The sequence below is a fragment of the Phasianus colchicus genome, chromosome 20 (assembly GCF_987193195.1).
Source record: "Phasianus colchicus chromosome 20, bPhaCol1.hap1.1, whole genome shotgun sequence".
In the NCBI taxonomy this organism is placed as follows: domain Eukaryota; kingdom Metazoa; phylum Chordata; class Aves; order Galliformes; family Phasianidae; genus Phasianus; species Phasianus colchicus.
In genome coordinates this window covers 5,092,302-5,120,102 of record NC_143455.1, presented here as the reverse complement: position 1 = coordinate 5,120,102, position 27,801 = coordinate 5,092,302, and the positions used below count along the sequence as shown (strand labels likewise).

General features: G+C 43.4%; 2 protein-coding genes across 7 annotated transcripts in view; one reads left to right on the top strand and one right to left on the bottom strand.

The window, feature by feature from the left end:
• Positions 1-27,801, bottom strand: part of RECQL5 (RecQ like helicase 5) — a 36,538-nt gene that overhangs the window by 3,188 nt on the left and 5,549 nt on the right. For all 3 annotated transcript variants that reach the window (XR_004167717.2, XM_031599020.2, XM_031599022.2), the window contains exons 7-16: positions 26,376-26,538; positions 25,992-26,074; positions 5,065-5,292; positions 3,769-3,868; positions 3,222-3,258; positions 2,551-2,609; positions 2,326-2,402; positions 1,810-1,903; positions 1,248-1,388; positions 139-806 (exon numbers count right to left, since the gene is read on the bottom strand). Coding sequence is in view for 2 of the 3 variants with exons in the window: in XM_031599020.2 (XP_031454880.2) it covers positions 139-806; positions 1,248-1,388; positions 1,810-1,903; positions 2,326-2,402; positions 2,551-2,609; positions 3,222-3,258; positions 3,769-3,868; positions 5,065-5,292; positions 25,992-26,074; positions 26,376-26,538 (1,650 nt within the window). In the remaining variant the exon portion in view is untranslated. The remainder of the gene's footprint in view (positions 1-138; positions 807-1,247; positions 1,389-1,809; positions 1,904-2,325; positions 2,403-2,550; positions 2,610-3,221; positions 3,259-3,768; positions 3,869-5,064; positions 5,293-25,991; positions 26,075-26,375; positions 26,539-27,801) is intronic.
• Positions 9,269-25,985, top strand: SMIM5 (small integral membrane protein 5). Of its 4 annotated transcripts, none has more exons than XM_090121894.1 (6): positions 9,269-9,595; positions 15,541-15,684; positions 17,129-17,283; positions 19,190-19,515; positions 22,823-22,908; positions 24,186-25,985. In XM_090121894.1, exons 3-4 carry the CDS (start codon positions 17,157-17,159, stop codon positions 19,309-19,311), a joined length of 249 nt encoding a protein of 82 aa, XP_089978020.1. In that variant the 5' UTR covers positions 9,269-9,595; positions 15,541-15,684; positions 17,129-17,156; the 3' UTR covers positions 19,312-19,515; positions 22,823-22,908; positions 24,186-25,985. The 4 variants fall into 4 exon arrangements, with proteins under 4 accessions (XP_089978020.1, XP_089978021.1, XP_089978022.1 ...); XM_090121895.1 differs by having other exon boundaries at positions 15,529-15,684; positions 22,020-22,908; XM_090121896.1 differs by lacking the exon at positions 22,823-22,908 and having other exon boundaries at positions 24,189-25,985.

Genomic DNA, 27,801 nt, shown 5'->3' with positions numbered 1-27,801 from the left:
GATTCTTCATGGTAAAGCAGGAAGTTCCCTCACCAGCCTATATATCTAGTATGGATTCCCAATTTCCAAGACAAATCTGGCAGGGCCCTGCAGCTAACTAAGAGGGCAACACAGAGAGGAGAGAGGTGGAGATTTTACCTTGATACATCAAGTTCTTCCTGAAGGAGTTTAGATTCAGCAGCCTGCTGGGTCTTACAGTCCTCCTCCCTCTCAGTCAATGTTCCTTCTGTCTCTCCCAGCTCCTCATTCTCCCCCTGGGACTGTCCTGTCACATCTTCTCCAGAGGCATCTTTGTTTTCCTGAGGTATTGATTTCTCTTTACATATGCTTTGAGAAGAAACCTGAGGTAGTGTGCTTGCAGTAAAGCTGACATCCTCTGTTGAGCTGCAACTTTTGGCTTTAGACCCACCTTTGGAAAGGGAGAAGAACTTGGAAATATCCTGTGATTCTTTTTTAGCCGCTTCTGCCAGCATTTGCTGCTTTTTGCTGGGTTTGGTCCTCTTAATAGGGCTATCCCCAAGGGCAGCTTTTGTGTCTGGACTGGTTTGCTGTTCCTTCTTCTCAGGAAGAACGACTACTACCTCAGCACTCTCACACACTGCTTTGGTTGCTCGTTTTTTTTTCTGGAAAACAGTGGATTTTGTGTCCAGTTCCAGATTGCAGTTGCTGTTGTCTTGTTTATTTGGACAATCTTCTTTTTTGACAGGTTTTGTATCACTATCTTCCTGGATCTTCAGCAGTTCTGAAGCTGTCTGGAACAAACCGGACTTCTTTGGAAAGCCAGCTCCCACACGCTTGGGTTTGAACTAAGGAGAAAGGAAGGAGAAGATATTTATGACTTTTGTGTTCTGTGTGCAGAACTCTGAAAGGAGACAAGCTTATGAATACAATACACTGCACTGCGTACAGCTGTAAGCTGAGGATGACTCTAAAATTGACTCATGATCATGACCATCAACTGAGACATCGGGGAAATAGATTAGACTGAAGTCATAGTTCCACAGTAAGGAAACAAACTGCATCTTTGGTTAGAATAAGATCGGAAAAAGCTATTTATTGTACAGCCTGCACATAGGTTCTCTAATAGGAACCAGCATGACTAGTTGTTCTTACCCCAAAAACAAAAGGTGGATAGAGAAAGCAATTCCAGTTTGAGTATATACCTGTGGCCATAAAAAAAACTAAAATAATCATGAAAAAGCAGGTAGATAAGCCATATCTCATCTATCCCATCTGTGCTCACTCACCGAGTAAACTTGGGATGCAGGGAGGAAATCCTCCTCTGCTGGAGACTCAGATTTTGTTCCCGAGCTGCTGCTGCCTCCAGTTCCTGACCCAAAGACTGAGAACAACTCTCCTTCTTTTGATGCTTTGTTGATCTCTGCTACCTGAAAAAAAAAAAAAAAAGAGAATAGAAACAAACTCCTAGTGGCCAGAAAGAACAGGAACATCCTCAGAGACTTACAGCAAACAGCTAACCTAAACTAAGGCTTCTCTCTTGTCAGTAACAGTCTGAAGAATTTCCCATTCCCTCTATTGCTAGACCTAGAGGATAACTGGATAAGGTTGCACTGATAAATAGGTTTCTGAGGTCTGTCAACTCATAGGCTGCAGCAATAAGGATACAAAACCAACATAGTTCTGGGTTCTCCTGGAAACAAAACCAAGAAGAGAGATCTGGAGGACATTCAAGGAAAAGAGGAGTTTCTCCTTCACCTCTCCTACACAAACACTACCCTATTTCACTTTGAGCTGAGGCCACACCACATTAAGAGGCAAGGGCAAGCAACAGCAGATGTCGGGCCCTACCTTCTTTAGCACAGATGCCTTGTATGAGTTAGCCATTTTACTGGTTCTGAAAGCTTCATACTCCAGCTCCACCGCACAGGCATGAGGGTCTGACCTGTAACACAGGCTGGGGTGATTTCTGGCAAGACACACTTCTACATCTGCAAAGGGAACACTAATGCTTAAGCATCTCCCTGACAGTACAAAGTTTTCTACCTCTGATGCTTTAAGTCTTAAGTGATGCAGTAGTGACTTGGTGGGGAATGGAAAAGGAGGTGAAAACAGATTTAAATTGAAGTCCTGTTTAGATGTTCTGTTTTGAAGTACACTATCCCCATCTTGTGGGACAAGGAGGAATTGTGATCAGGCTGATTTAGCAGAATCAGACATAGGAATCCTTATAAAGGATGCTGTTAAATGAAGCTACATCCTTAGATCAAATAAAAAGGCATTCCCTGAGAGCAGTAATGTTGCTTGGGGAAGAGTAAGCTCAGTGTAAAGGACTCAGAACACTATCCCTTTTCTTTCATCTCGTACCATTTTCCTATTGCTGTTGGAACCTCTTGATTGGCACTCAAAGCTTCTTCCAGTATCTTCAAGCAGTGTTCCCGTCCCTAGGAAACACAGGATTCTCAGACATGCTGTACAGAAATCACAGTGCCCCTAGGACTTCTATCCCTGAAGGAGTTAAGAACAGGGAAGGCAAAATCTTTGTTCTCCTTTGCAAATCAGCAAGACCGAATGTTAAACAGCCTTTCTTACCTTCACTGTGAGCTTAGAGATTCTTCTGCTGAAGGCATCCTTCAAGGGGCAATCTGCACCTGCCAACAAGAGACATTTAGAAAAGGCATTGTAGGAGGACTGGAGCTGAGGAAGAATACCACAGCTCTCACAAGGAGGGTGCCAATTCAGCACTGCTTGGCCTGTTCCTTCCTAAACAGTGATGCCAAGAACCACTAGTCACCCCTGCTCAAGACACCCCAGCTCTTAGGAAAAAAAAACAACCAAAAATAAAGAAGCTGAACAGAGCAACATGAACCATGAACCACAGGTACTCATTGACAGTAGTGTAAGACTTGTGTCGCTAGATACAGGTACAGATACAAATGGCAAAATTTTTCAAAAGTTGCCAGGTAGTAAAATTAAATACTGTTACATAAATACTGTACAAATAGCCTGAAAGGTCAGTTTAGACAACACGCCTTCTTTTTGTCTCTTTTAGGAAAGTTCGGAAAGATGCATTCCATATCTTCACCCCAACCAAAGCTGAACTCTGATTCTCCTCCTCCAGCCAAGCTTTCACAGCCAAAAGCCCAACCCCTGTGCCTAGGGATTGATACCCCCAGTGCTGATGCTACATAAATTACATGCAGCTGCAAAATACAAGGCTTCCTTTTCCCAAGGAGAACCCACTATAAATAAAAAATATTTACTTGGGGGAACAAAATCTTCTTTTTCTGGTTCTTTGCCCTGGAAGAAAAAAAGAAGGACCAGTGAAACATTTCCATTCCTGCAACACATGTGTAGGTCTAGAAACATGAAAGACAAATTTTAATCCCCCTGTAGCATGGAAAAATAATGTTGAAGTTACAAAGGTGCTGAAAAGGCAGCAAAATGGGGAAAAGGAGACAAAGGATGAGAATCAAAACCAAAAGTTAGTCTTTGCTATAGGAATATGCAAGAGAGTGAATAAGGAAATCTGTTTTTACTCCTATCAGAGTTGCTAAAGGCAACAGGATCTTCTTGATAAGCACTGCAGAGAGGCAAGCTGGACTTCTTCACATTATGAAATTGGCCCAGAATATGGAGAATGTCATAAATGCAAAGGTAATCAGTAAAGAGAAAGAACAAGCAACAGCACAATGCAATAATTTACTTTCATTTAGTGCCAGAAAGCCTTTATGTCTATAAAGACAAGCACACAGCATAAAGACTATATCAAACCACCTGTGAATCTCTTACAAAGCTACACCAACTCACTCTGCGCAGGCTCATCTGCTTCTTGTAGAAATTGTCCCACTCCCGTTTCCGACTCTCTTCATTAGCTTCATCTCCATTCCCACTGCTCTCTTCATCATACCTGGACAAGGAGATAAAACAAGAAGCACAAACATTTCTGTAGATGTAGCATTAATGGGGGCACAGGCCTGGGTCATCCCAGGGCTTACAGAGAAGATGCATTTCAGAGCCTTTCTGAATGAGCTGTTCTTAGCTTTTAGTTTCACTACCATCTGACAACATGGGCCATAGTGTTCATGGGATTTATTAATTTCATGAAATAGGAACAGATAAGTAGTGCTCTGAGAATGGAGGACTCCATTTCAAAAGCTCTGACATCATCTGCCACAGGGCTGAGAATTTACTGCTTTGGGTCATGTACTCCCATCTCTGAGTTATTACTGCTGATGGAACTTAGATGGCAGGAAGGGCGTAGCATCCATTCCCCAGCAGTGCCCTCTCAGGTCCCGAGATCAAACACAGGCTTAGGTCACAAGTACACCAGTTTTGTCTGTCTCAGCTGGAAGTGCCTGAAGAACAAGGGCAGCAGTCTGAAGTTGTTCAAGGAAAAGCAGAGGGCTAGGCCAGCTGACAGCACTGTGCATCCTGGCAGACTTTTATGGGCAATGCAAATAGGAAAACGTGCATCATGGTAGAGCAGCACAATGGCTGCAACCCAGCCAAAGAACAAGGAGAACATCTCCACACTTCCAAGCTTTTTACAGAATAAATCATGTTTCCAACTGCACATCTTCTTTTTGCTGTCAGCCTGATGGAAACACTAAAATCTAGCAATCAGCAAAAGAATTTGATGCTGGCAGTCTATTATATCCACAGTGATGACTAAGTCCTGCCACTGGTGCCCCAGTCTTCTTGCCCAAAGACAGCAGCACTAAGCCAAGAATGAGTTCTGGATCATATCATACTTTGCTGTCATGCTGCTCTCAATTTAAACATTCTGAACCTTGTGACTCCAAACAGAGCTGCACCCGTTTGCTCCTTTCACAAATGTCAGGCTAGTCTCTTGAACCAATTACCTTCTGCAAGGCAATGCTTAGGTCACTCAAAACAGCTTTTGGCTCTCTGGGATATGAATCTGATCCGGGGCTGCCAAAGTGTGTGGAAAATGAAATTCCAGCTCCTGCTGCCAGGAAGTTACAGGAAACTACCATCACACCAAAACGTGCTGAAAATAGGAGTGATTGGTCCTGCAGCTGGGAGATGCTCTCTTCTCTCTGATAGCTCCTAAGAACTGGGTTTGAACTACCAAGTACAGACCTGCTAAAACCTCTGCAGCCTCTCCTTCCCCCTTCGTACAGCTCTGGGTCGTAGCTGTCCCACGAGGATCCTGTGGGCCCAATGCAAGTTTTACTCCAGTTGTTGCTGCAGCGCTCCAGTGCCTCCAGCTGCCTTTTCACTGCCTCTGGGTTCTTGCAGTAATCACAGCATTTATTGCAAGGTGGAGTGACATCACCAAAGTACCTCGCTATGGCAGCGTGACGACACCTAGGAGACAAAAGGAAAAAGGATCTGGAGATTATTTCCATTGAGGAACTCCACCCTTCAAATGCAACTTGTCATGTGATAAAGACTTGTGTTTTTTTTTTTAAAGAGAAGTCTATTCTAGCAGAAAACTGGGCTTCTGTGCCTGGTATTTTGCTTATGGATTCTGTGCCTTCACTTCCCCACATGTAAAACAAACAGTGGTGTCAATCTGTCCTGAAAAATGCTGTCAGATCTTTGAGATCTACAAAAGGTGGAATGGATGGAATATGCAGTTCTTAATTCTGTATCATTGGCCAAATATCTTCCATCAGAAGATGACACAAATTTCAATCACAGTGGCACAGGTTGCACAGAGAGGTGGTAGGTGACCCATCCTTGCAGACACCCAAAGTAAGGGCTGTGAGCACTGATGGAGCTGTGGGTGTCTCTGCTCATTGCAGGAGGTTGGATCAGATTACTTTTAAGGGTCCCTTCCAGCTCAAACCATTCTATGACTCTATGATCATTGGCCAGTCTGGGGAGAATCCTACTTGTATGTCCATGTGCTCACACATTGCACAACCAGCTCTATCAGCTTTAGCAAACTAGCCATGTGAAGACAATTAGATCCTTTTTCCTGCAATCTTCAAAGATTTCTGGCAGGCATCGGTGCTTTGGGACATGTAAAAAAAGTTCAGTAACAGATATACAGTCATTAGCAATATGGGCAGGAGGCCATTTCTCCTCTGGAACACTCCCTAATTTAAATGAGTGAAGATATTGTTTTTGCCAGAGGAAAAAGAATCAGGGCAGCCACTTGTTTTCAGAAAGCTGGAAGAATTTAGAGGAGCTTTTCAAAAGTTGGGTTTCACAGCAGAGGTATCTTAATCTAAATCCCAGCATCAGACACACAGAAACAAAATCATGCATTTAGAGATAAGTCCTGCAGTCAAGCAGCAACATGAGAATTATTTTACTGCAAGGAAGATCAAAGTGGAGATTTTGCTCCTGTACTGAGGAGTGTCCCAGCTGGCTTACCAATTTTGTGTGCAAAAATTGAGTGACAGGGAGGAAAACCAAGAGAGCGTACACTTCATTTATTCTTATTAAAACCCTTTGAGAACAAGTCTGAACTAGCCAGCAATCTGACTAACAAACACAGCTTGTGAACTTGCGTGCATGCTTCTGGGCCAGCATAAGTGCATGTGGACATGGCACAAAGAAAGCCTGGAAGGGTCTGCAGTGGTGGCTGGCTCACTGCTCCCATCAGTTCCCCTGAGCTGGTGAGCTGGCCAAGCAGATGAGCGAGGAAAGCAGCAGCTCACAGTTGCCAAGCAGGGAAATGAGTGTATGCTGCTGCTGCTGCTCAGGTGAGGGCTGCAGCATGGTGACGTGCTGCAGGGGCTGGGGACTGAAAGCCCAGAAAGGGCTCCCACAAAGCTGCCTTTATATCAGTGGCACTGACTCACTGGTGCCTTGAGCACGAAGAAAGAGCTCCTTTCATATATTGGGGAGGGGTGGGGGGACTGGGACGGGGACGACTCATTTGATCCCCTTGTTCTCCTTTTCCAAAAGAACTGCTGGTGCAGCCTGTCCTGCTGTTACCAGACAAACTCCAGTTCAAATGAAACTCCTTAAGATCAACATGGCATTAAGAAGCATTCTTTATTACAGTGTCGGATGCACGGGGGATCTCTCCACCTAATGTGCACGCCTGGCACAAAAGATCTTCAGCTTATATGCATTATTTGTGTTACATATGTGAAGGTTTTCCTGGATAGCACATACATATTCAATACTTTTCCCTAAAGTTATTAACATAGAGTTCTGCCTCTTTGCACATACTCAGCCTTTTTGTGGAGGGGTCTCGGTGTGCCCTCTGGTTGAACTCTTTTTACACTAGTAGGGACAGAAGGTTCCTTTTTGTGTGATGCTTTGCTGATTGCAGCACCAACTACTGGTTCTTATCTTCAGACTGGCCTTGTGGAGGTGTGGGAAGGAACCTTCTGCTGCAACATCCCCTAGTTCTACTTTTCCTAAAGACCTGCTGCTGTAGACTGTCCTGCCAGTGCTACGCCACTATAAAAGTATCAATGAGCTGTCAGTTTGCCCCCAAAAACCAGGAAGGTGTTCTTATTACTTCCCATCTCTCTCTCAAACACACATTGATCTGAATTAGAGTTAACTGAGGCATACAGGAGTGGTCAGGTCCCTCTCATTCCTACAGAACTCACCAGGCTTATGCTGGGGAGGGACATCCACGTGTACCCCTGTTTCTTAAAGCAAAAGGAGAGACCCTGCAAAGAAAGCCTTTGGAGAAGCAGAGATCAACTCTGATGTCACTGGAATTTAGAGAGGTTCAAGGTCCTTTAGGAGGGTCTGTCATGATAGGACAAGGGGAAATGGTTTCAAACTAAAAGAGGAAAGATTTGGATTGGATATAAGGAAGAAGTTTTTATACCATGGGCAGTGAGGCAGTGGCACAGGTTGCCCATGGAGGCGGTGGTGCCCCATCCCTGCAGACAGCCGAGGTCAGGGATGGGCTGTGAGCACTGATGGAGCTGTGGGTGTCCCTGCTCAGTGCTGGGGTGGCACCAGATGGCCTTTAGGGTCCCTTTCAACTCAAATAATTCTATGATTCTAATTTCCTAGACTGCCAGCCTTGTAAAGTCAGGCCCAGCTTGCAGTAACTGCCTCCTTTATGCATAACCACCCAAATCAGGGTCACAGCCTCACCTGACCCAATGATAGCCATGAGTTGAATCATTGAAATTCAGTTGCAGAATGAAATTGCAGTCCCAGAAGTGGAGTCAACAGGCCAAAAAGAGGTACCAATATGGATGCTGGGGGAACCACTGGGTTAATGGGTAACTGAATACAAGGTCCTGAAATAGTTGGCTACACATTGCAATGGTGGGGAAACTTCCCACATTACATGAGCACCTGAAAAATGCCCAGGAGATGGAGAGCTATTTACATCAGTTAATGGTGGCTTGCATTATTACACATGTCCTGAAAGATTGAGTCTTTCCAATACACACTGCATTGTTTCCTCCCCTGCTCTTCAACAGGAGTAAATATGAGCTGACCACTGGTCTCCGAAATGTACAATCAGTATTTTATTTCAGACATCCTACCCAGGTTTTATGTCATGGTATAGGATGAAAAGCAAATAACAACCAAGTTTATTCATGTATTTTTGTCAGTGGCAATACGTGTCAGAAGAGTGCTACCCCAGCTCTATGGATGCCCTATACCATGCCTCCTTTTTGTACTCTTTGCTTTGGTAGATCAGGTAAAACAGTACAGTTGTTGCTACCATTAGTAGAAATGGGTGAGCTGTCCAAGAAGACACAAAGTCACATATCCAAGAAGAAGCTTTGCTGTTGTCAGAATGCACCAGGAAAAAAGCATTCCCTTGTAGGAGCCAAAGGTACACAGTCCCATTGAGAGCTCCCCAGAAATACAGAAAATCTTGAAATGAACCCAAGAAATGAGAGCAATACGAAACCTACAAAAATCACATAAGGACAAATTATTTACACAGATGCCAGTTGCTGAACAATTCAATGTGCTCTACCAAATTCGCTGCAGGGGAGGTAGACCAAACAACCTTTAAGGGTCCCTTCCAACACCAGTGATACTATGATTCTGTGAAAAAGAAGGACAAACGGTGTGGCTGATGGAGTATTACTGTCTTGTACCTATCTGAAAGGTTCTGTAGCAGCAGCTGAACTTCAGCAATCTGGAGCCAAGGCAGTGGGCATCAGCTGTCCCCAGCCCACCAGAAGCAAATGCCCAATGCATTGGGAAAGTGAATGAATTGGCCAAGGGCATGAAGCACCCCAAGCACTAGCCCCGCTCCCAACAGCAGCACGTTGTGCTGCACTGTCACTGCAACACTGCAGTCAGAAAAGCTCCTTCCCCTGGGACTGGGAAGGAAACTGAGCAGCGCAGAGCGAAGTTAATTGCTTTAACACACCCCCAAACTTGTGCAAGGTGAGCATCGGCTCCAGCCCCGCTCCAGAAAACTTCACAATAAAAAGAGAGAAGAGAAAACCTTACTTGGAGGGAATGTGGAGAAGTGAACACTGGAGGCGGGGGCTGCAGGGAGGGCTCCCCACGGCCGCCCGCCCTGGCACACACGTAACCCAAAACTGTGCTGCTCCGCGACAGCCGGCGGCACACGGAGGCAGAGACAACAGCTGGCTGTCAGTGCTGAGCGAGCAGAGCCAGCGCCGAGCCGGGATGAGGGGAGGGATGACGTGAAAGTTTCAGAAGGCAGAAGGAAAACAAGAGGAGGAGAGCTCGTGGCACGGCTGGGGTAAGGCTATTGCTGGTGTTCGGTCAAGCATAGCACCTTCGCATTCAGCTGGTTAGCAAGTAGCTGGAGCTGGTGGGGCTCTTTAGGGTGAGCTGCAAAACCAGCCTGTGAGCAGAGCTCGCTGGTTTAAGTTTGTTTGCAAGGGACATTCAGTTGCAAAGGTGGTAAGGGGAAAGCTTGTAGTAGGATTCCAGAAAGCTGCGCTGCAGCCGGACTGCTAACAAAAGGATTCAGCCTGCAGCCTTGCATTGCTCCTACAGTCAGATCAGGGTAAGCGACTTTTTTGTTGATTAGAAAGGCTGTGCGCTCGGTTTTCTGTTGCTGCTATGGAATGTGACCTTAGCTGATAAGCAGGTCTACTGCAGGGCATTCTCTGCAGGGCTGATTCGATGCCTTAGGACTCTGTTTGGGTGAGGGAGCTGCTCTGCTTCTCTGTGTATGTGCCATTGGGGAGCAGCTGCCAGCACAGGGAGCACACGTCAAACCAGGGGGTACAGCCACAGCGTGGCTCCAGAGCTTCTCCCAGCTACATCCAAGTTTTATCTCCCAAATCCTGAAGCAAACAGAAAGCTTAGAAAACAAACCCTGCTTGGGAAACTAGCATACTGTGCAAGCAAAGCATCTGTGTCCAATAGCAATAAATGGAAAGATTTTACACAGCTTCTAACAAGAGAATTCAGAAAAAAGAAGAAACTCAAAGCAGTGTGTATCCAACACAGCTGGTGGTTTACAATCAAACCAGCATGGGAAGCCACTGCTCTGAGCGGACACAAACACAACATACATGGTATATGGTTTATAGCAACTGTACCATCAGGTCCAAATGCAGTAAGAAACAAAGCAGAAAGAAACCACTGTGAGCTGTGGTTGTACAGAGGGGTGTCCCATAACCTGCACTGCCACCTGGCTGCTGCTGGGCAGGAGGAGGGGGCTGGCAGGAGGCTGAGCAGAGAAACCCCATTTTGAGCCACGTGAAACTGATTGCTGTGCTTGGAAGACCTGAGCTGAGCCTCTTCCAGCGGGTGCTGGGGCAGCCAGCTGTGTACCAACAGGCACAGCGGCAGAACGCCAGGAAGATGCCTTTCCCATTTCACACGTGCCTGTATGGAGGAATGTTAAGGAGCAGGTATTTCCACTTCTCTCCTTCCCATTAGGGTGAAGGGAGGGCAGGTTGTGTACAGAGACACGGAACTGGAGCTGCCTGCGTGAGAAGACCCAGTGGTTAGGAGCCACACGCCTCCAGCTTAGCCCGAGGTTCAAAGGGGATGGAGGCAAGTTTCCATCCCGCTAATGAAGGGTCTCTTGTTTGTTGCAGCTGAGATGGTTTCACAGCAGGAGAAAAACAAAGTTTGGGGGGGGGGGAAGGAAGGGGGAGGAGCAAGGGGAGATGGGCAGTGGGAGGGAAGGAGGGAAGCAGGCCAAGTTCTCCTCGTGAAAGGGAACCTTAACGGGTTTGGCTGGGGGCTCGTCCAGCACAGCAGTGTGTACATGTGGGAGGGGGGAGCAATATGAAACACATGTCTGGATAAAGGCAGCGGGACATGGCTTGTGTTACAGCTGTCACAGCACACGGCCTCTCACCCTGTGTGAAATATGCAAAAGCAGTTCTGGAGGTACAGAACAGAGCGATTTGAGTGAGCAGATCCCGGCTGCAGCAGCAGCTCTCTGGCACAGCCTGCCCACGCAGCAAGCAGCCACACCGGGACCGGACAAGCAGATTTCCCAAAGCTCAACAATGTGTGCTATTGTTTGGGAGCAGAGCAGGGTGGCTGACAGCAGGTTGGAAAGGGATTTCCATTGCCAGAGCCATACCTCAAACACTGAACTGCTGATAGATCTCAGTACATTTCTGAAGTGGCATTCATAGCCATCCAGTCACCTCTGCCCTAGGAAATTGTTGTTTTGCTAATATTAGATGAGACTTTCAGGTTAGAATCAAGCACGAGCAAGCCTTCGGCCTATAAAAAGTTCTCTTGTTTTATTTTTAAAATTGACCTTTTCCATTCACTGGATGGCTCTGTGCCTTCGTTTCCCCACTTCTTAAAAATGGGACTGGCAGTGAGGAGCTGGGGTGATGGGGATTTGTTTGTGGACTGGAGTAAACCACAGTGCTTCACAGAGCCAGCAGTGCCCTAATGGGCACCTCACCTCCTCCAACTGCTATTGCAAGGAACTCAGAGCCTTTTTACATTAGTCTAATATTAGGTTGGAGGGGAGGAAAGCAACATTTACGCTGCTGCCTCAAAACCAGTCTCCAAATAGTGGGTGGTGGAGATGACAGGGTGTCCCAGCCAAATGGCTACTCAGGCAGGGCTGCTTTCTGATCTGAAGGAATGTGTGGCCTTCTTTTCCTGACCAACTGACAAAGTTAAAGCTTTTCTCCCATGACATGGAGCTGTACTTTACCAGTTTGGGTGTGTGCCGTTAAAAAGCTGAATTCTCTCGATACTGGAAACTATTTTCATCTGTTTGGGAATGAATTATAGGTCTGTCTGGCTCTGTTCACTCCTGTTTTAGGAAAAAAAAGGGCTTGCCTGTGAACCAGAGCTAAGATTCACATGGCTGGTCAACTACAGCACTGCACTAACAATGATGAGAGAAAATCATGCACTAATAATAATGCTGCATTTCTATAACCCTTTTCATCTCAGAAGTACATTACATACTTAGAACAATAAACAATCAGACAAGAATCATTACATGTGCTGCCAAAATGCATCTAAACTATAACAGCACCAAGCAGACCAAGCCTGTTTTAGGACAGGAAGTCTGCAGACCTTATCCACATGAAATCAAAAGCATGTTTCAGGAACCAAGAACAAAGATGGTGGGGTTAGGAACTTAGCAAGCCTTTATGTTCTTAAGAAAGTGGCTAAGTACAGTCAGAAATCATTTTAAAGCAGAACAGAAAGCATCTCTCCTCCAGCTGCACAGCACCCTCTGCTCCACTGAGAGGCTGGGACTGCCTTCTAGGATTTCCTACCAAATAAGCTACCACAGCCCACAAAGGCTTCCCATTCTTACACTCATCCGATTTCAGCCAGCTTATTGGACTTGTCCAAGAACAACACAAAGTATTTGCTTCTTCACAGCCAGAGCCTTGGAAAAATGACAACTTTACATGAAGGATGTTACCCTGGCATTCTGCTTGCTTGGGCACATCAGGGAGGTGCTACTTCATAAGGTCTGAGATGGTCAGTGAGTACTGTGGGGAGGATATTGAACTCTCCTTCACAGGTCTTGCTGCATTACTGCTCCAGGCATTGGAGGCTTCAGGGCACCACCACCACAGCTGAAGCCTCCATGCCTTCTTCAGTTTTGGATGACTGTAGTAACAGACTCATACAAGCAAAGCTTTTCTGAGAGCACAGTAAAACCAATGGACTGGGAAGTCATGCCAAGAGAAATAAACCCTATGAAGCAGGACTGGCAAGGAGCAGCTACGGAGCCATGCTCTCATCTGCTCTCACCCTGACTCAGTGACTGCAAGGCAGACTGCAAGCAAAGGTAATTCCTCGTGTAGCTACAACAAAACTAGGGTCTTACCATCTACATATTTCAGAACATTTTGGAGACATGGACACACAAAAACCAGCAAATCCAACTCCTGATAGTGGTTACATGCTCTGCAGCTTCACAGAAATGAAGTTGTGCAACAGAGGCATGGGATGGGATGACTTACCCAAAGTCACACAACCAGTAAGCATTCACGGCAGGTCCGGAAGAGTGCCTGCATTTACTGACTTCCAGTCCTGGGGCTAAACCACAAACTGAAATTTATGTTCTTTGTGCTGAAATAGGCTGCTCAATGCCACCACAGTTACGAGCAAAAAGGTGCCTCACTTCTCTGCAGTAGATTTAAGCTCACACAATTCCTACAGTTTTGTAAAGCTCTTTTTCTTGTTTGAAGCCTGGAAGCTACCACACACAGCCAGTTCACAACACCAAACCTGACCAAAGCTTTTGTCTTAAATGCCTCCAGATTGAGGCTTTTTAATGGCTTAATCTCAGAAAAGCAGAGCAACCAACTTCTGTGAGTGCTTCAATACAGTTTAAGTCCATTAAAATAGCTCAGAAAGATAATCTCAGGCTATTAGGGCAATTTTTGCAGCTTTGTTCAGTAAGCTCAGTAAGATGAATCTGCATTAAAAACAAATATCAGCATTTTCTGGGAATCTAACTCCACAGGTGCCCGAAGCATAGAACATGTTGCCTTGGTGTTAAATGCTCATCTGATCCTTGCAGACACCTGCAGACATCAGGCATCCTCCTGCATTAGTATTGTGCTCCCTCTGTTCAACCAAAGCTAACAATTCAAGGCACATGGCAAGTTCTGGCTCTGTTATTTTTCCCCCCAAATCCAAACCCAAACCCAAAGATTTGTTTTATTCCTTCCTCTACCAGGCCCTGCAACACAGAGGAGGGCAGGGAAGCTGGATGACCTAGTCCCACTGTCAACACTGGGTAGATGAGCTATTTTTTAATGAACAGCCAGAAGAGGAAACAGCTGAAACCACGAATTTCAGGCTGCCACAACGCTGCAGCACCAACTTCCAAACTGCCAGTCACAAGGCATCAGCGCTGTGTTCACTTCCTTTTCTATGCAAATTTGTCATCCAACTCCCTGTTTTCACTTTGTATCATCTACAGCTACTGTTATGGCAGAAAAAGTTCATGACAGTTGTCTGATGAGGCTCTACAGACTGCGTTGCTCCCTGGACACTCAGCATTTCTTCCATAGCATGCTCCATTGGCTTTGCTGCCAATGTGCTCCCTCTGCTTTGGAGGGCTCCCATCCCCACTGGATGCATTTCTAAGGAACAGCAATGAGCAAAGAGATTTCCAATTGAGATAAAAAATTTGCAGACTCAGGCTTGCTCCAAGCCCCACAGAATCAATGTCATAGGACGGCAGTTCAGGCTTAGAAAGTAAACTATTAAGACTTACAACCTTAGATTTCAAATTTCTCAAGACCTGCCCATTTCAATAATCACTACAGTTACTGCTTCAATCAAATCTGTACTACCTGGTCTTTGCAGCTGTTGGCAATTGAGCTTACTAGAACACAGAAACATGAAAAAAAAGGAATTAATTCTTACAGTTCCCTCTGAAATCTGTAAGTAGTGTCATCACTGCTGTGTTGTAGATGAGGGGGACAAGGCAGATGCATGGGACAGTTTATCACACAACCAGCACTACCCTCATGCTAAGCTTTAGGGTAAAAGTGTGTGTGCTGAAATGAGTTGAAAAAAACATTTCTACCAAAGCTAAAGCTGACTGAAATCTTTACATGCAGGAGAATGGAAGATACAAAAATCCACGAATATAACTAGCCTTTTTCATGAGTTTTAGTATTATTTTACTTCTTTTTTTTCTGAGAAATAAATTACCCCTTTGCTACACTTCACAAGTAGAAATCCCAAAGCTGTGAGAGCCCCTGGAACCAACGCACAGTCACAAGTTCAGGAGTGCAGTCGAGTGGAAAAACATTTGCTTCCTCGTGGAGACTGTGCCACTGATTTAAAACTTTGTCCCTGAAGAAGTTCAAACCAAACACGCAACATTCCTTGCAAGTTTTAGAACAAGAAGTCCTTCACGTAGCTCCAGATCAGGTACCACCAGCGAAGGGATGCCCCAGAGTGGGATGAGAAAGAAGTCCCTATCATTTTAGTGCAGATGCTCTGTTATTCCAGGTGGAGTTCTAGGGTGCTAATGACCAATTTTATGCTGTATAACCATTGTATACCCAAACTTCAGAAGCCCAGATCTCATACTTACTACTCCTGTGGCAGCCCAAAGCACCATACCAAAGGTTACAGCACACTCCTTACTAGGAGAGCTTCTGGGCAGGCAGGAACAGCCCCAAAGGGAGCAAACAATTTAGTATGTTAGAGCCAGGAATAATGGTCTTTTTACATTTATTTATTCTAAAGTTTTTCTTCTAGAGCCAAGAGCAGAAAACACAAATCACTTCACCTCTGCCCACACTGCCATCTCTTGGAATGGAAGCAAAACTGGAAACTTGCTGACAGAATCTCACAGTGTTGCGTGAAGGGAAAAGGAACCACTTCTGGAGCAGCTCACTTGGGGTACGGCAATGATCCAAAATGAGCTATTTAGCTCTACACCCAATCGTGACCTTCCAGGTCAGAAGTCCATAGTAATGCCTCCCTCTGCTAAGCTTTGCAGAGATCTTTCTGTAGATATAGATTTTTCATCCACCCCCAAACCCTGGAAACCAGCTGGTTCCGATTTTTATTCCCTAGCTTGGATTTAAAAGAACAAAGAAAACCCTCTCTGGATTGCGTAAACACACAAAATGTAATTTTATTTGGCACTGAAGTATTTAAACCCAGCATGCAAAGAAACAGCCACGGTCTCTCTGTCCTCAGTGTTTAAAAAATCTGAACTCCGAGGATCCATTTGTTTGAGTAACCAAACCAGATGTGCAGCAGTGAACTAGCTGCCTTATTCTGCAAGTACTGTCCTGGTCTTTTGACTCTGGTGTATCAACAAGACTAGGAAATTAAATTGCAACTTACAAGTGCCATAAAACAGTGTTGACTATTACAATGCACATGAGTTAGTATATTTTTGATATAAGAGCCATAATCAATCTGCAAGTCCCAACACTTGTATCAGGCAAACTCTCAGCTATTCCAGCACTTAAAGGAAAATTTTTACCTTCCACAGCTCTCCTGCAAGCTTGTTTGTTTTAATACCTCCCAAAATTTTGCTCAGGGGGAAAAGAACAGCAAATATTGGTGGTGAAGCTGAGGCTTCTAAGATAGCTACAGCTTACAGGACATCCACTGTTCAATTTATATACTGCTCCACTAGAACAGACTGTGGCTTAAAAATTAAAATAGAACTAAGGGCTGCATTTAACTTACCATACCAAACTTGCAGTCATCTGGAATAACTTAAAAAGCATCCAGCTCTCCCCAGTGAACGTGGGCTTTAGCTCTTCATATCAACCAGTTTTACTGAACAGTGACAAAACATCATGAATGATGCTGTTGTACAGTGCTAAACACCTTCATTTTTGAAGGGGCTTTCTACAGCTGGAGTGCAGGAAGACTTCTAAGGGATCTACTGTGTGTTCCTCATAGCACACAGCTGAAAACTACTTACTACAGGAGTACAGCATCGCAAGTTACCTTGCAATGCATTGCTTTCTGAAAAGACAAGTCAGCATAATTACAAAACAAACCTTATTTTCATTGGGTGGAAGGCAAGAGCAGCCATTGAATAACTCTGTGCCTGCTGAAGTAAGTGTCCTTTTACAAGAAACACCATTTCACCTTTGCACAACAGCGTAACTGTCAGAAGCTCCCTCAAAGCCAGAATCTGAAATGAGAACAGTGCCAGAATGCGCAGATAGTTAAATAGTCCTCCACCTTAGCTACTGGGAATGAGGACTGAGACCAGATAAACTTGTTTTACTTGTGATCAACACCCCTATAAGAAGGCTGGCAGCTTCCTAGCATTAGTCAGTGAAAAGGTTTATTTCTATTTGTTTTCTTCCTACAGCACAAAGGCTGGAGAGGGTTGAGCCAGAATGTCTTCTGAAGTCTTTCTGAAAGAAATGCAAACCATTGGTGAGAAACTTCTCCTTAAGCTCCAGAAACTGCCCAAGGCTGACCCTGTGGAGATCGTGTCCTTCTGTGTGGTGCTCCTGTTTATTGGTAAGTTTAGTGGCAGAGGTGGAGGGGGGTCAGAGTGTCTCTTCTATGGGAACAGCTCGCTCTGCCGTCTTTGTTGATGGATCAAAACTGTTGGCAGTTGTTTTCCAGTCTGCTTTCTGAGGCTCTATTTAATTTCTAGGTCATTTTTTAGTATTCTGCATGTACCTCTACACACATGCAGTGTATCACAGGCAACAGTATAACTTTCCTCAAGGCTCCTCTAATTTAGCATTAGTTTAAAAAGTGATATTTTAACAAACTCAGAGTTGCTGCAATGTTTTGATGCATGGGAGATAGCTTATGACAGATGGTATCAGGGGACCTCACTGTCATGAAAAATACACAAATCTGAGACCCTAAGTGTCATTGCTGTGCTTAGTTCAGTGGAAGCCAGTATGTTGCAGATGAGCCTATTTATTCTTCTCACTTAATGGCAAAATCTCTCCTGATGCTCTGTGTGGGGATGGCATGCAAGGAACAAGTAAGACTGTGCGTGGGAGACAAAATTTGTTTAAACAATGGGAAAACAAGCAGCAAGGAAGGCAGGCCCACCTCCTCGGAGTACAGCTCTCTCCCAGCCTCAGTGCTGGAAGGAAGGGTGTGTGTGCAGCCTGGACACTCCTCCCTGGGCTGGAATTCAGAAACAGACACACCTGCTGATTTATTTTTTTTTTGTTCATAGTGCCAGCTGATTCCCCACAGCTCAGAACATCTGGCAGCCCTTCTTCAGACTTTTAAAGAATGCAGGCATGCACATGCTCCTTATGAATTTTGCAGGATTACACATGACATCCTTTTCTACTGTGGATAACCTAAACTATCCCTTCCAACCCTGACCATCAGTGTAGAATAACAATATGCTAATACACTAATGTAGAGTTATTCTACACTACATCCTGGTGTAGAATAACAATAGGGTAGCATACTGCTTTGTGAAACAAAACCCTGTGTTTGAAGTATTTATTTCCTCAAGCTTAATACAGAAGAAAGAGTAAAGCCAATCCAATCACAAATATCTATTCTTCTCCAAGGGTAAATATCATTACTCTTCAGAAACGGAACTGACAGTTTGATTAGCCAAACCCTCTCTAGTTGCTTCTGACATAACCATGGGGAGTATTTGATTTCTGTCCTTTCCAGTGCATAGCTCTGCTCAGTTGTTGCATGTCATCTCTGAAACAACAGCCCATAAGGCAGGTAAAGCTATCACAGAATTACAGAATTATTTGACTTGGATGGAACAAACTCCCCTGCAATGAACAGGGACATCTACAGCTCCATTGGGGTTCTCAGAGCTTGGTCCAGCCTGAGCTTGAATATCCTCAGGGATAGGGCATCCACCACAAAGCTTTGCTCCTGCATGGTTTCGTATGCAGCTTTTAAGAGCACAATATACCCAGTAATGACAGTAGTTTTGTGAGTGCAGTGGATGAGCTCTAGAGCCACAGTCTAGAAAGCTATCTTTCAGACTGATGGTGATATGCAAATAAGTACATTCTATATTTTTACTGTTATTGTCTTGCCTACCAAAAAATACAAGCAATTAGGGTAAATAAAGGGGAAAACCCCAATTCAGTGCTAACACTGTGGGTAAGTTAATGTACCTAGCTCCTTTAACCTTATGAACAGCCAGCTAGCCAGTCAGCACAGTTATTGACAAGCCAACCAGAACACCTGTAGCTCCTACTAAGGCCTGACATGCACTGACATTTGCACAGATTAAGTGGATGACTAATACAAGAGAGCAGGTACTTACAAGGAAGGAGTTGGAAATATAAGGTAAAAATCATCAAGAAACTTGACTCTGTTCATCCTGCTGTTCAGACAGCCTACAGGAGATATGGGATTAGTCTCCAGTGATTCCCCCTATGTCATGAAGTAATACCCTTTTTCCTTCTTTTTCCAGTTACTGTTCTCGTGCTGATGATCATTGCTTGCAGTTGCTGCTGTTATAGCTGCTGTAGCTGCAATGAGGGTCCTGACCACAGACGTAGGAAGGCCCAAGTCCGCCCGACTGCCCATCCATGAAGTGCATCAAGAAATGACATAACCCATTATCAAGGACATGCATGGACATCATGATTCAGTCCCATGGGAATGACTCTCTGCACTAATGCACTGGAAATGGCAATAACAATATTAATGATTATGACTCAGAGGACCAGAAATCACAGCATGAAATTCATTCTTTCTGTGACAGCTACTGCTGGGCTCCATGGTATGAGCAGAAAGGTAACACAACTTTACCATAACTGTCTCCATGTTTGGGGTGGGCTGGGAGTGCATAGAAACCAGCTTCTGATAAAACAGACACACTTACTCAATAACAGTCCTGCAGCTAGGCTAGCCAAGGGTTCCATTTGTGAGCATCAAGCCACACACCAAAGCAGAGAATGTGCAAGGTGCCCCCTATCCACGTGGCAATTACTCTCTTCACAAGTGGCTAATCCAGAAGGATGATACTGGGTGCTAGCAAAACCACTGACATCGCTGGGATGTTGACATGCTCAGTATATCTTGGATCAAGCCCAAACCTGCTCTCTCAAATGCCATGTGCAATGGACACCTTTAGCTGAGATGACTGCTGAAAACAGATTGTCAACCTGATGTAAATATGCCACCTGAGACTCTGTGTACAGCTCCCTGACTACAAATACTCAATGCCTTCTTTTGTGTCACAATGATGTGAAACTGTCAAAAAGAAAAAAAACAGATTACATGCAACTCTCTTTGTAAAGAGAGAGATGAAGGCATTCAAGAAAAATTCACTGACATTACAGTTTAATTTGATAAACATGCTTTTTCCCATCTTCCATGTGGTAGTTAGATCTTTCATGAATTCTGCTCCTCTGCATATTGCAGGTGAGTGGTCCCTAGAGCATGGGAATTACAGGAGACAAACAAACCCTCATCCTTACTTGAGGGACCTTTGTGCCTGACTCTGTGCACCATGTGCAGCTTATTTCAGTGGACATAAACGATATGCCAAAGGTATGTTTATTAGCATACACAAAGGCATTTCAAAGGAGTGACACGCAGTATGGTAATTGTCACTTCAGGGTATACATGCAGCAGCTGACAGCTGGCACTGTGACAAAGCACAGCCAAGAATGGCCTGTACAGATGAAGTTACCAAGTGAAAATAAATCCCTGTTCCATGTTGCAACCACTGTATATGTTTGGTTTACACTGCGGTGAACTTTAAGGAATTTCTCTAAGTACAAAGCTATGGTGCAGACAAGGACTTTCATAACTGGGACAGCCAAATGGAAGATCATCATATTGCATCCAACTCTGCAAGCCACTGGGCTTTCTTTCAGCCCAGAGTGTGAGAAAAGTCACTTTACAAGAAGGTATAAAAAGATGAGTACTCATAGATAAGTCATCTTCTACCCCTTGTATTCCACATTCTAAGTGCAGAGGAGTCAAGGGGATGACACATATGTATACTACAACCAAGTCCATCAAGAGAGAAAAGAATCAAGTTTTTAACAGTGGGATTTTAAGTGTTTTCATGCTTCAGAAGTGACAACAAAAAAGAAAGTTTGTAAAGAGACCTCTTCTCTCTGATGCCCGTGTCCAAATTACTAGAATGCACATTACATCTGCAGCTTCTCATGTACTTAATGCACTTTAAAAAAAAATAAACTAGATGTAGGTATTTTGCATTTTTTCCACTTGCATATTGGAATAAATCCACCCCCACCAACACAGAGAATAGTCTAAAATTTATGACAAAGTTCCTCAAACTACCAATGTTACTTGAAAATTAATTAAAAACAAAACAAAAACAGCATTTAAAATTAACCAAAGCCATCAACCATCCAGGATAAAATGGGGACACTCCCTAGAAATTAAACCTCTGAGCCCCAACTTGATCACTGCAATAAAATGAGGACTGTACCAGTATAAGCTGCTACATGCATAACCACATTAAGGCCAACAAATTGCTGGCCTTTATTATGCTATCCCAAAGCTTCCACTTACAACAAATATGCTAGGGTAGGGTAAGCTCAAGCACGGCATCAATTTTCTGCAATCAGCGTGCCAAGGTGCATCTCATTAACCTCTCTGTCAGATGTTTTTGCTCATTTTATTTACAAACAAGTGACAACCAAGGTGACACAGAAGTCTCAGAACCTCTCTTCTGCAGGAGACAGGCTCAACAGACATTTCAGTTTCTAAGTTAAATCATGAGACCTGTGAAAGAACAGAGCTTACTTTCTTTCCTAGCCTGTGCTAGACAGTGCCAGCTACAGCAGTTAACAGAATCCCATTGAGAAATGTTTCAGCAGCATGGAACCAGGCTGTACTAACAGTTAGGAGGAAGCTCAGCAGGCTGGAAACACACCAACAGCTCTGACAGGTGGCTGTCAATGGGAACGAGCTGCCAGGCGTTATTGCAAAAGGAAAACCACAGATACATTTCCCAGTTGTGTTACAACCTAAACCACTGACAGATACAAGGCAGGGGATAGGGGAAACGGCTCCTTTCTTATTTCTCCCACTGTAAGTTCATGAATTAGAAGCAGAGAATAGCCACAGTGCTGTTAGGGAGGGGGAAAAAAAAAAGAAAGAGAAAGATAAAAGGAAAGAAAATTAAGCAACTTTGTAGAGACTGCATCTGGCTTCTGGAGAAGCCACCAAGGAGAAAAGGGGCTGTGGACCAACTTCTGCACACTTGCCTGTACCTGATGTTTTTTTGTTGTTTTGTTTCATCCTTTATTCACATAAAGGGATCTGGAATGCTCTGAGTCCTAGTGAGCATGGATCCTCTGTTTCAAAAGGCACAGAGGAAGGCAGACTACTGAAAAACTGTTTCAAACACAGCAGTTTGAGTTTGCCTGGAAGAAACTGCAAGGGGAAACAGCTACTTCAGTCCTGATGATAGAAGTGTTGAAATAGCACCTTCCCCTGAGAAACACAAAGCAGATCACAGCCTCTTCAGGAGAAGCAGCTGAAGCTTCACTGACCACTTAACGGAAAGGCTTATATTCTGTAATGTCACCTGTTAGACTTCAAAGAGACTTACTTGGCTTGTGAAAAACAAATTTACTCATATCCTCTTTCTCCTCTCTCACTTCTCTTCAGCACTTTCCCTTTTTTATTCCTCAGTTAAGAAAGCAATAGGGAAAGTCTATATTGCAGCTAACAGCAGTACAAGGTTCTAATGACTTCAACCACCTAATCTGTCATGATGATGTTTGGACTAGAGGATAGAGTTGTTTCAGAGTTCACTTTACACACAGCAGCCTCCTAACAGAACCTGTAATACAGATACACTCAAGATCCAAAAAATAACTTTGTCTTCTCCCCACTGGAATCTTCCTAAGATAGAGAACACAAAAGACCTCTAAAAACACTCAAATAGGTGTATGAGTGAATAAAGGCGTGGAGAGGAAGAAATTAATGACATGTGAACTGAGTCCTTCTAGCTCAGTTCAAGGCCTTTGACTAGATTAGCCACACCTTTGCAGGATAGCCAGCTGTTAAACATTTACTGCAGTACAAATAGGTAATTTCCATGCTAATTCTACAGCTGTCCAGGTGTAGCAAAAGGATCTTTTCAAGCAGGTGAAGAAGAGGCACCAGAAGAACTAACTGCTGCAAACTCAACAGCTTCAGGTATTTATAAAATTGAATACAATTTGTATTCAACTTCAAAGTGTCCTATTTTAGAAGATTAATTTATCAAAAGAGATGAGAACTTTTTAAGGTCATATGTGTTTTCTACTGTTAGGTCAGCAGAGCTTGTATCTAGACTACCTTTTCTTTAAAGTAGAAGGAAGCTGTTCAGAGCAGTATCTGTATCCTTTATGCCTTTGATGATCTGACATAATTCCAAAATGGAAAGTGTATGCTTTGATGCTTTGGACACTTAAAAAGTAACAAAAGTCTCAGAAAACTGAAGTGTGAGCTGGTGCTCCTAGTCAACTGTGACTTGGCTGAGGCTGGAAACACTTTACATAGTTTTCATTAAGTGTTTAGGGTGCAGATGTAAGAGGCAACAAGTCAGGTGAATATTTGGTAATAAAGATCTCTTCCTGCGTTAGGTCTGTTGTCACTTTTGAGAGAAAATGTGAGAAATAATCTATTCTTCCTTTCCCTTGAGAAGCATCTAGTGATGAAACTTTAGTAAAGCCACAAGAAACTGTACAACAGATAATATATCTTTTCCTTAAAACAGCTGATAGTGAAGTCATTATGCGAAGGATCACCAATAGAGCAAGTGTGTACAGCTCAGAGATTCCACTTAAAATTACTGCTGAATCTAAGCACTTAGTAGGCAGAAAACTTATACCTCTATTGCAAAGTAACCCACAACATGTGGCTCAACATTAAAACCATTAACAGGAGGCATTTCTCATGCAAGAGACTGTGCTAAACTGTATGGAAATGACAAGCTCTATGTTAAGTTCTATACTTGCTGTTGGTGTGTTTGGTTGGTTTTGTTTGTTTTTAAATAAGTGTTCTTTTAATCTCCAGTGTGTTCTCAGAGCTTAAGTGCTCTACTCTCATTTTTAGAGATCTTTCTTTCCACTGGAATCAACAAAGACTTCCCACTGAATGCCTGTCTCTTATGTATGGGCTGCACAGCTGAAGGATTCATATGGAACATACTGGGAGAGATGCTATATTAAAAATATTGATAGGCTATGATTAAACTAAGTCTCCGCTGCCAAAATGTTGCATAGCCAGCTTTCCCCTCTACTTCTCTGAAGAGCTGACTGCTAAAGTGGCCTTTGGTTATGCTGCTTCTGGTTTATGCTTCAGATTTTTGAATAATGACTCTACTTTTCAGAAGGGGGACGCTTACCAGCACACAGAGCATGTGTGCCTATGGTGGTTTAGAGCATAGAGGGGCTACATGAATATCTGATACAGCTCTTGTCTAACTCCAGCAGGGTGGAAGGCACCATGTCACCAGTACAAGAGAAATCCTCAGCTCTGGAAGACCTAAGGAGTCGGATTGAAACAAGTGACTGGGCTATTGCAGGGCTAGTGGTGATTGGCATCTTCTGCCTTGTTATTGTTGCTTTCTTCTTAATTGCAGCCATCTTTGGCTGCTGCTCATCGCCAAGACACAAACGGACTAGGGCATGAACAGTGAAACTGAGGTGCAGTACTTGGAGCTCTGCATTTAAGCAAGAATCAGCCCAGCTGCAATATGTTGTTCTCATCTGTCCTCAGGTGGTTATTTCTCCCCATCAGCTTTCCCACATTGAGAGCAATGTACCTATGCCAGCAGGTTGTTCTGCAAGTCCAGAGCAAACTCCAGAGAAGGCAATCTGTATTCAGGAAGTGAATGAGGACTCTGGCATTTTGTTAATTACGTCTCTGCCTCATTTTCATTTTTCAAGCAAAGCCACAGGATAGACTACCTGAAAACAACGAAGACCTCTTCCACTACTGCAATTACTTGTTTGTTCTTTCTATTCTGCAAATGGGCATTAGGAAACTGACCAGCAGAAGCTTTGTCTGAATCAATTCTCTAAAAGCAGCTTAAACAGTTGTTCTCTTATCATACTCAAACAATAGCCTAAATACACCATGCAAAAACTTGCCTGCCAGAATACAAATGTCTGTACGTGTTCTTATTTAAAATCTTGCACAGTCAGAATTTCAGCTTTACTTTTGCTGTTTGGATAATGAACAGAATTGTACTAATTCAAAATGTAAAGAAGAAATGTGATGTAGTATTTCTTCAAAGAGCTTAGTTTCTTGTACAGCTGCAAGCAGAGAAGCCAGGCAATAGTGTTGTAATGTGTGACCTTGGAATGCACATGTTTTAATCTTGGGGAGGGAGTAACAAAACAAACTTAAAAAAAAAAAAAAAAGACATGATTTCTAATTAGGTTAGTGGGCTTCCCTTACATAAATCTCTTACATAGGTAGTGAAATTCTGTTTCTATTGTTATTCACCTAAGCAAAGGAGAATGTTTTCTCTCTATTCTCACCAAAGCATCAGAAAAGCACACATCACTTGAAAAACTTGTCCTAAATACAAGTGTGAAGAATGAAACAAAACATGAACTTAAAAGCAGGACACATGCTGGTCACTTTCAGTTAGTGAATGCATACTGCTCTTGTACTGGGAAAATTATAGCTTCAGTGTTTTATCCAGTATAGTAATTAGTACAATTACAGTTTACAAAGCATGAACTAAACCTGAACAATATATGTTGCGGTTGCTAGTCTGCATTTAGATGGGGCACATCCATAATTTGGGCCTGCTTCTGAAAGGATCTAAGCACCACCAGGTCTTTCTAAGCTTGATGAAAATCAAGGAGACCTCATTCTTTGTAGAGTGGAGCTCCTGAGGTTTTAAAGCTAAGTGGTTCTATCCTGTCCTGGATGAGGCTGCTTAATTATCTTAAAAGAGAAATGACAGCTGAAGGAGGAAAGAGTCAAAATAAAAACAACTGGAATTAAGTCATCTTACCACAGACAAAACATTAAAATTCATATAATGAGAAATCATACTTCTCCACTAACCAACATCTCAGTTAACTCAGAGATGAAAATGAATGACAGATGTCTGAGGGATGCCTTCCTCAGGCTGGACAGCAAAATATCAGTTGAATCAGTCAGTATTTTCCTTTTCCTGGACATGCATTTGCAGAAAGATCTCTACCATAACAGTGCCTCAAAAAAGATAAGATATGGTTTCCACAATATTAAATGTTGCTTGGAAGAAGTGTACTCACCCCAACTCCTCACAGAAGCTTACAATAGCATCAAAAGCTGTCATCGCTGCCTTGTCAGATTCCTTTAAGGTGCCTTTTTTTTCCTGAAAGTAGAGAGGGACAAGTCTTCAAATACAAACAGGTCAACTAACTCTAGTGATAACCAAATCCATTCCTCCTGAGCAATGTGGCAAACTGGTACAGGCACCATCCTGTTTCTGCTCAACCATGCTTCTCTAATAAGGCTTAAGCTGGGCTTGGAGTCCCTTACCTCACTGCTCTCCCTTGAAACTGGGTTACAGACAGCTGTATACTCAAAACCTTTTCTTACAGCTCCAAAAAAAACCTCATTTCATCTTTGCGTATTTAGGTGGATCAGGTGGATGCTTGTTCTGCCAAACTTACCTGGATTTTAGATAGCTCCTTCTTAATCAGGAAGCTAACTTGATCCCGGTCGTTCCTAGAGTAATAGAGGCGGCAGCAGGAGGGCTTCCCATCTCTCCCAGCTCTGCCAGACTCTTGGTAATATCCTGCCATTGACTTGGCAATGTTCCAATGAGCAACAAACCTGCAAGTGATAAGAGAATGGCTGCTTTCTCAACTCAGGGCACACACAAACGTGTTCATGGATATTAACAACAGAGTAAATAACAAGGCAGCAAAAGCATAAAAGACATAGAACTTAGCAGAACAAGGGGTTCTGCACATAGAAGTGTAAGTCTTAACACAAGACATAAGGAAAGCAGCAGAACTATGTAAGCCAATGCATGTGAACAAATGAGCAGAATGCCACACAAAATGGATGAAAGCAAAAGGGCACACAAATATCCAAACATAACTGCACAGCTGTGGAGAGCAAGAATAAGGAAACTGATTTAAGGAGTCTGGAATATTTTACCATAAGACAGGAGATTTTAAAAGGCCCTATTTATTCTCTGGAGCACAATTTGAAATACTTGATTTTAAAAAGACATTTTGACAATGAAGTCTGTGAGGGAAATTCTACCTCACCAAACTTACTTGTAGACAAAGGCACCTTTCCCAATTCAGCAAATATGACCACAAATTGATGCTAAACTGTAAGTAATTTCTGAATGAATGTTTTTAAATGCACCTCCACAAGACTGCTTTAATTCTGCTTGTGTTTGAATATTCAGAAACTCAGTTCATACCTGTGTTCAGTCCTGAAAGGTCTGAGCATTTTACCATACTGTAATGCTGCCAATATTTTAAATACCAGTCTGCCTCAACACTGGTCTTTTTAAAGCTCTGCCCAGAGGCAGGTAAGATGTACACTGGTTTGATAAAAGAGCAAAAAGAAAGAGTTTCTCCAAACACAAATGCTTCAGGACCAGACCAGGTATGAATAATCTTAACTAAAAATGAATTAGCAGTGAAGAAAAATTTCCTTCAGAAAGAGAGACAACCCCTCTGTTTTTCCTTTTGATACAAAGGGTCACCTCCAGAACTTCTCAGACTTGATCTTACTTGATAGAATACGCATGAATACTCAGGACTCTGCTAACAAAAACTGAAGACTAAGCAGCAGGGCCTCATACCTGGGCTAGGGTATAATATCCTTAACTTACTGAAAAACAACTTGTAAGGAGTAGTTTTAACTTAATTTCTTGGAGACCAACCATACTACAAAAGCATGTTTCAGCTACATTTTACCCTCTGTCAGCCCTATGCATTTCAGATAATTTTTGCTGGCTTATTGGCCATTGCAATGAAAAGGGGAGAGACTAATTTCAGCAGGTTGTTAATTCATGCTACTCTGTTAAAGACTTCTAATTTCTCTTTTCAGAAATTAGTTGCATGTTACATGCAA

Excerpts from the sequence above, each read along its gene's own strand:
- SMIM5 (XM_090121896.1), top strand. The coding sequence starts at position 17,157 with ATGTCTTCTGAAGTCTTTCTGAAAGAAATGCAAACCATTGGTGAGAAA. Across the intron at positions 17,284-19,189 it reads TGTGGTGCTCCTGTTTATTG|TTACTGTTCTCGTGCTGATG; the intron begins GTAAGTTTAGTG and ends TTCTTTTTCCAG.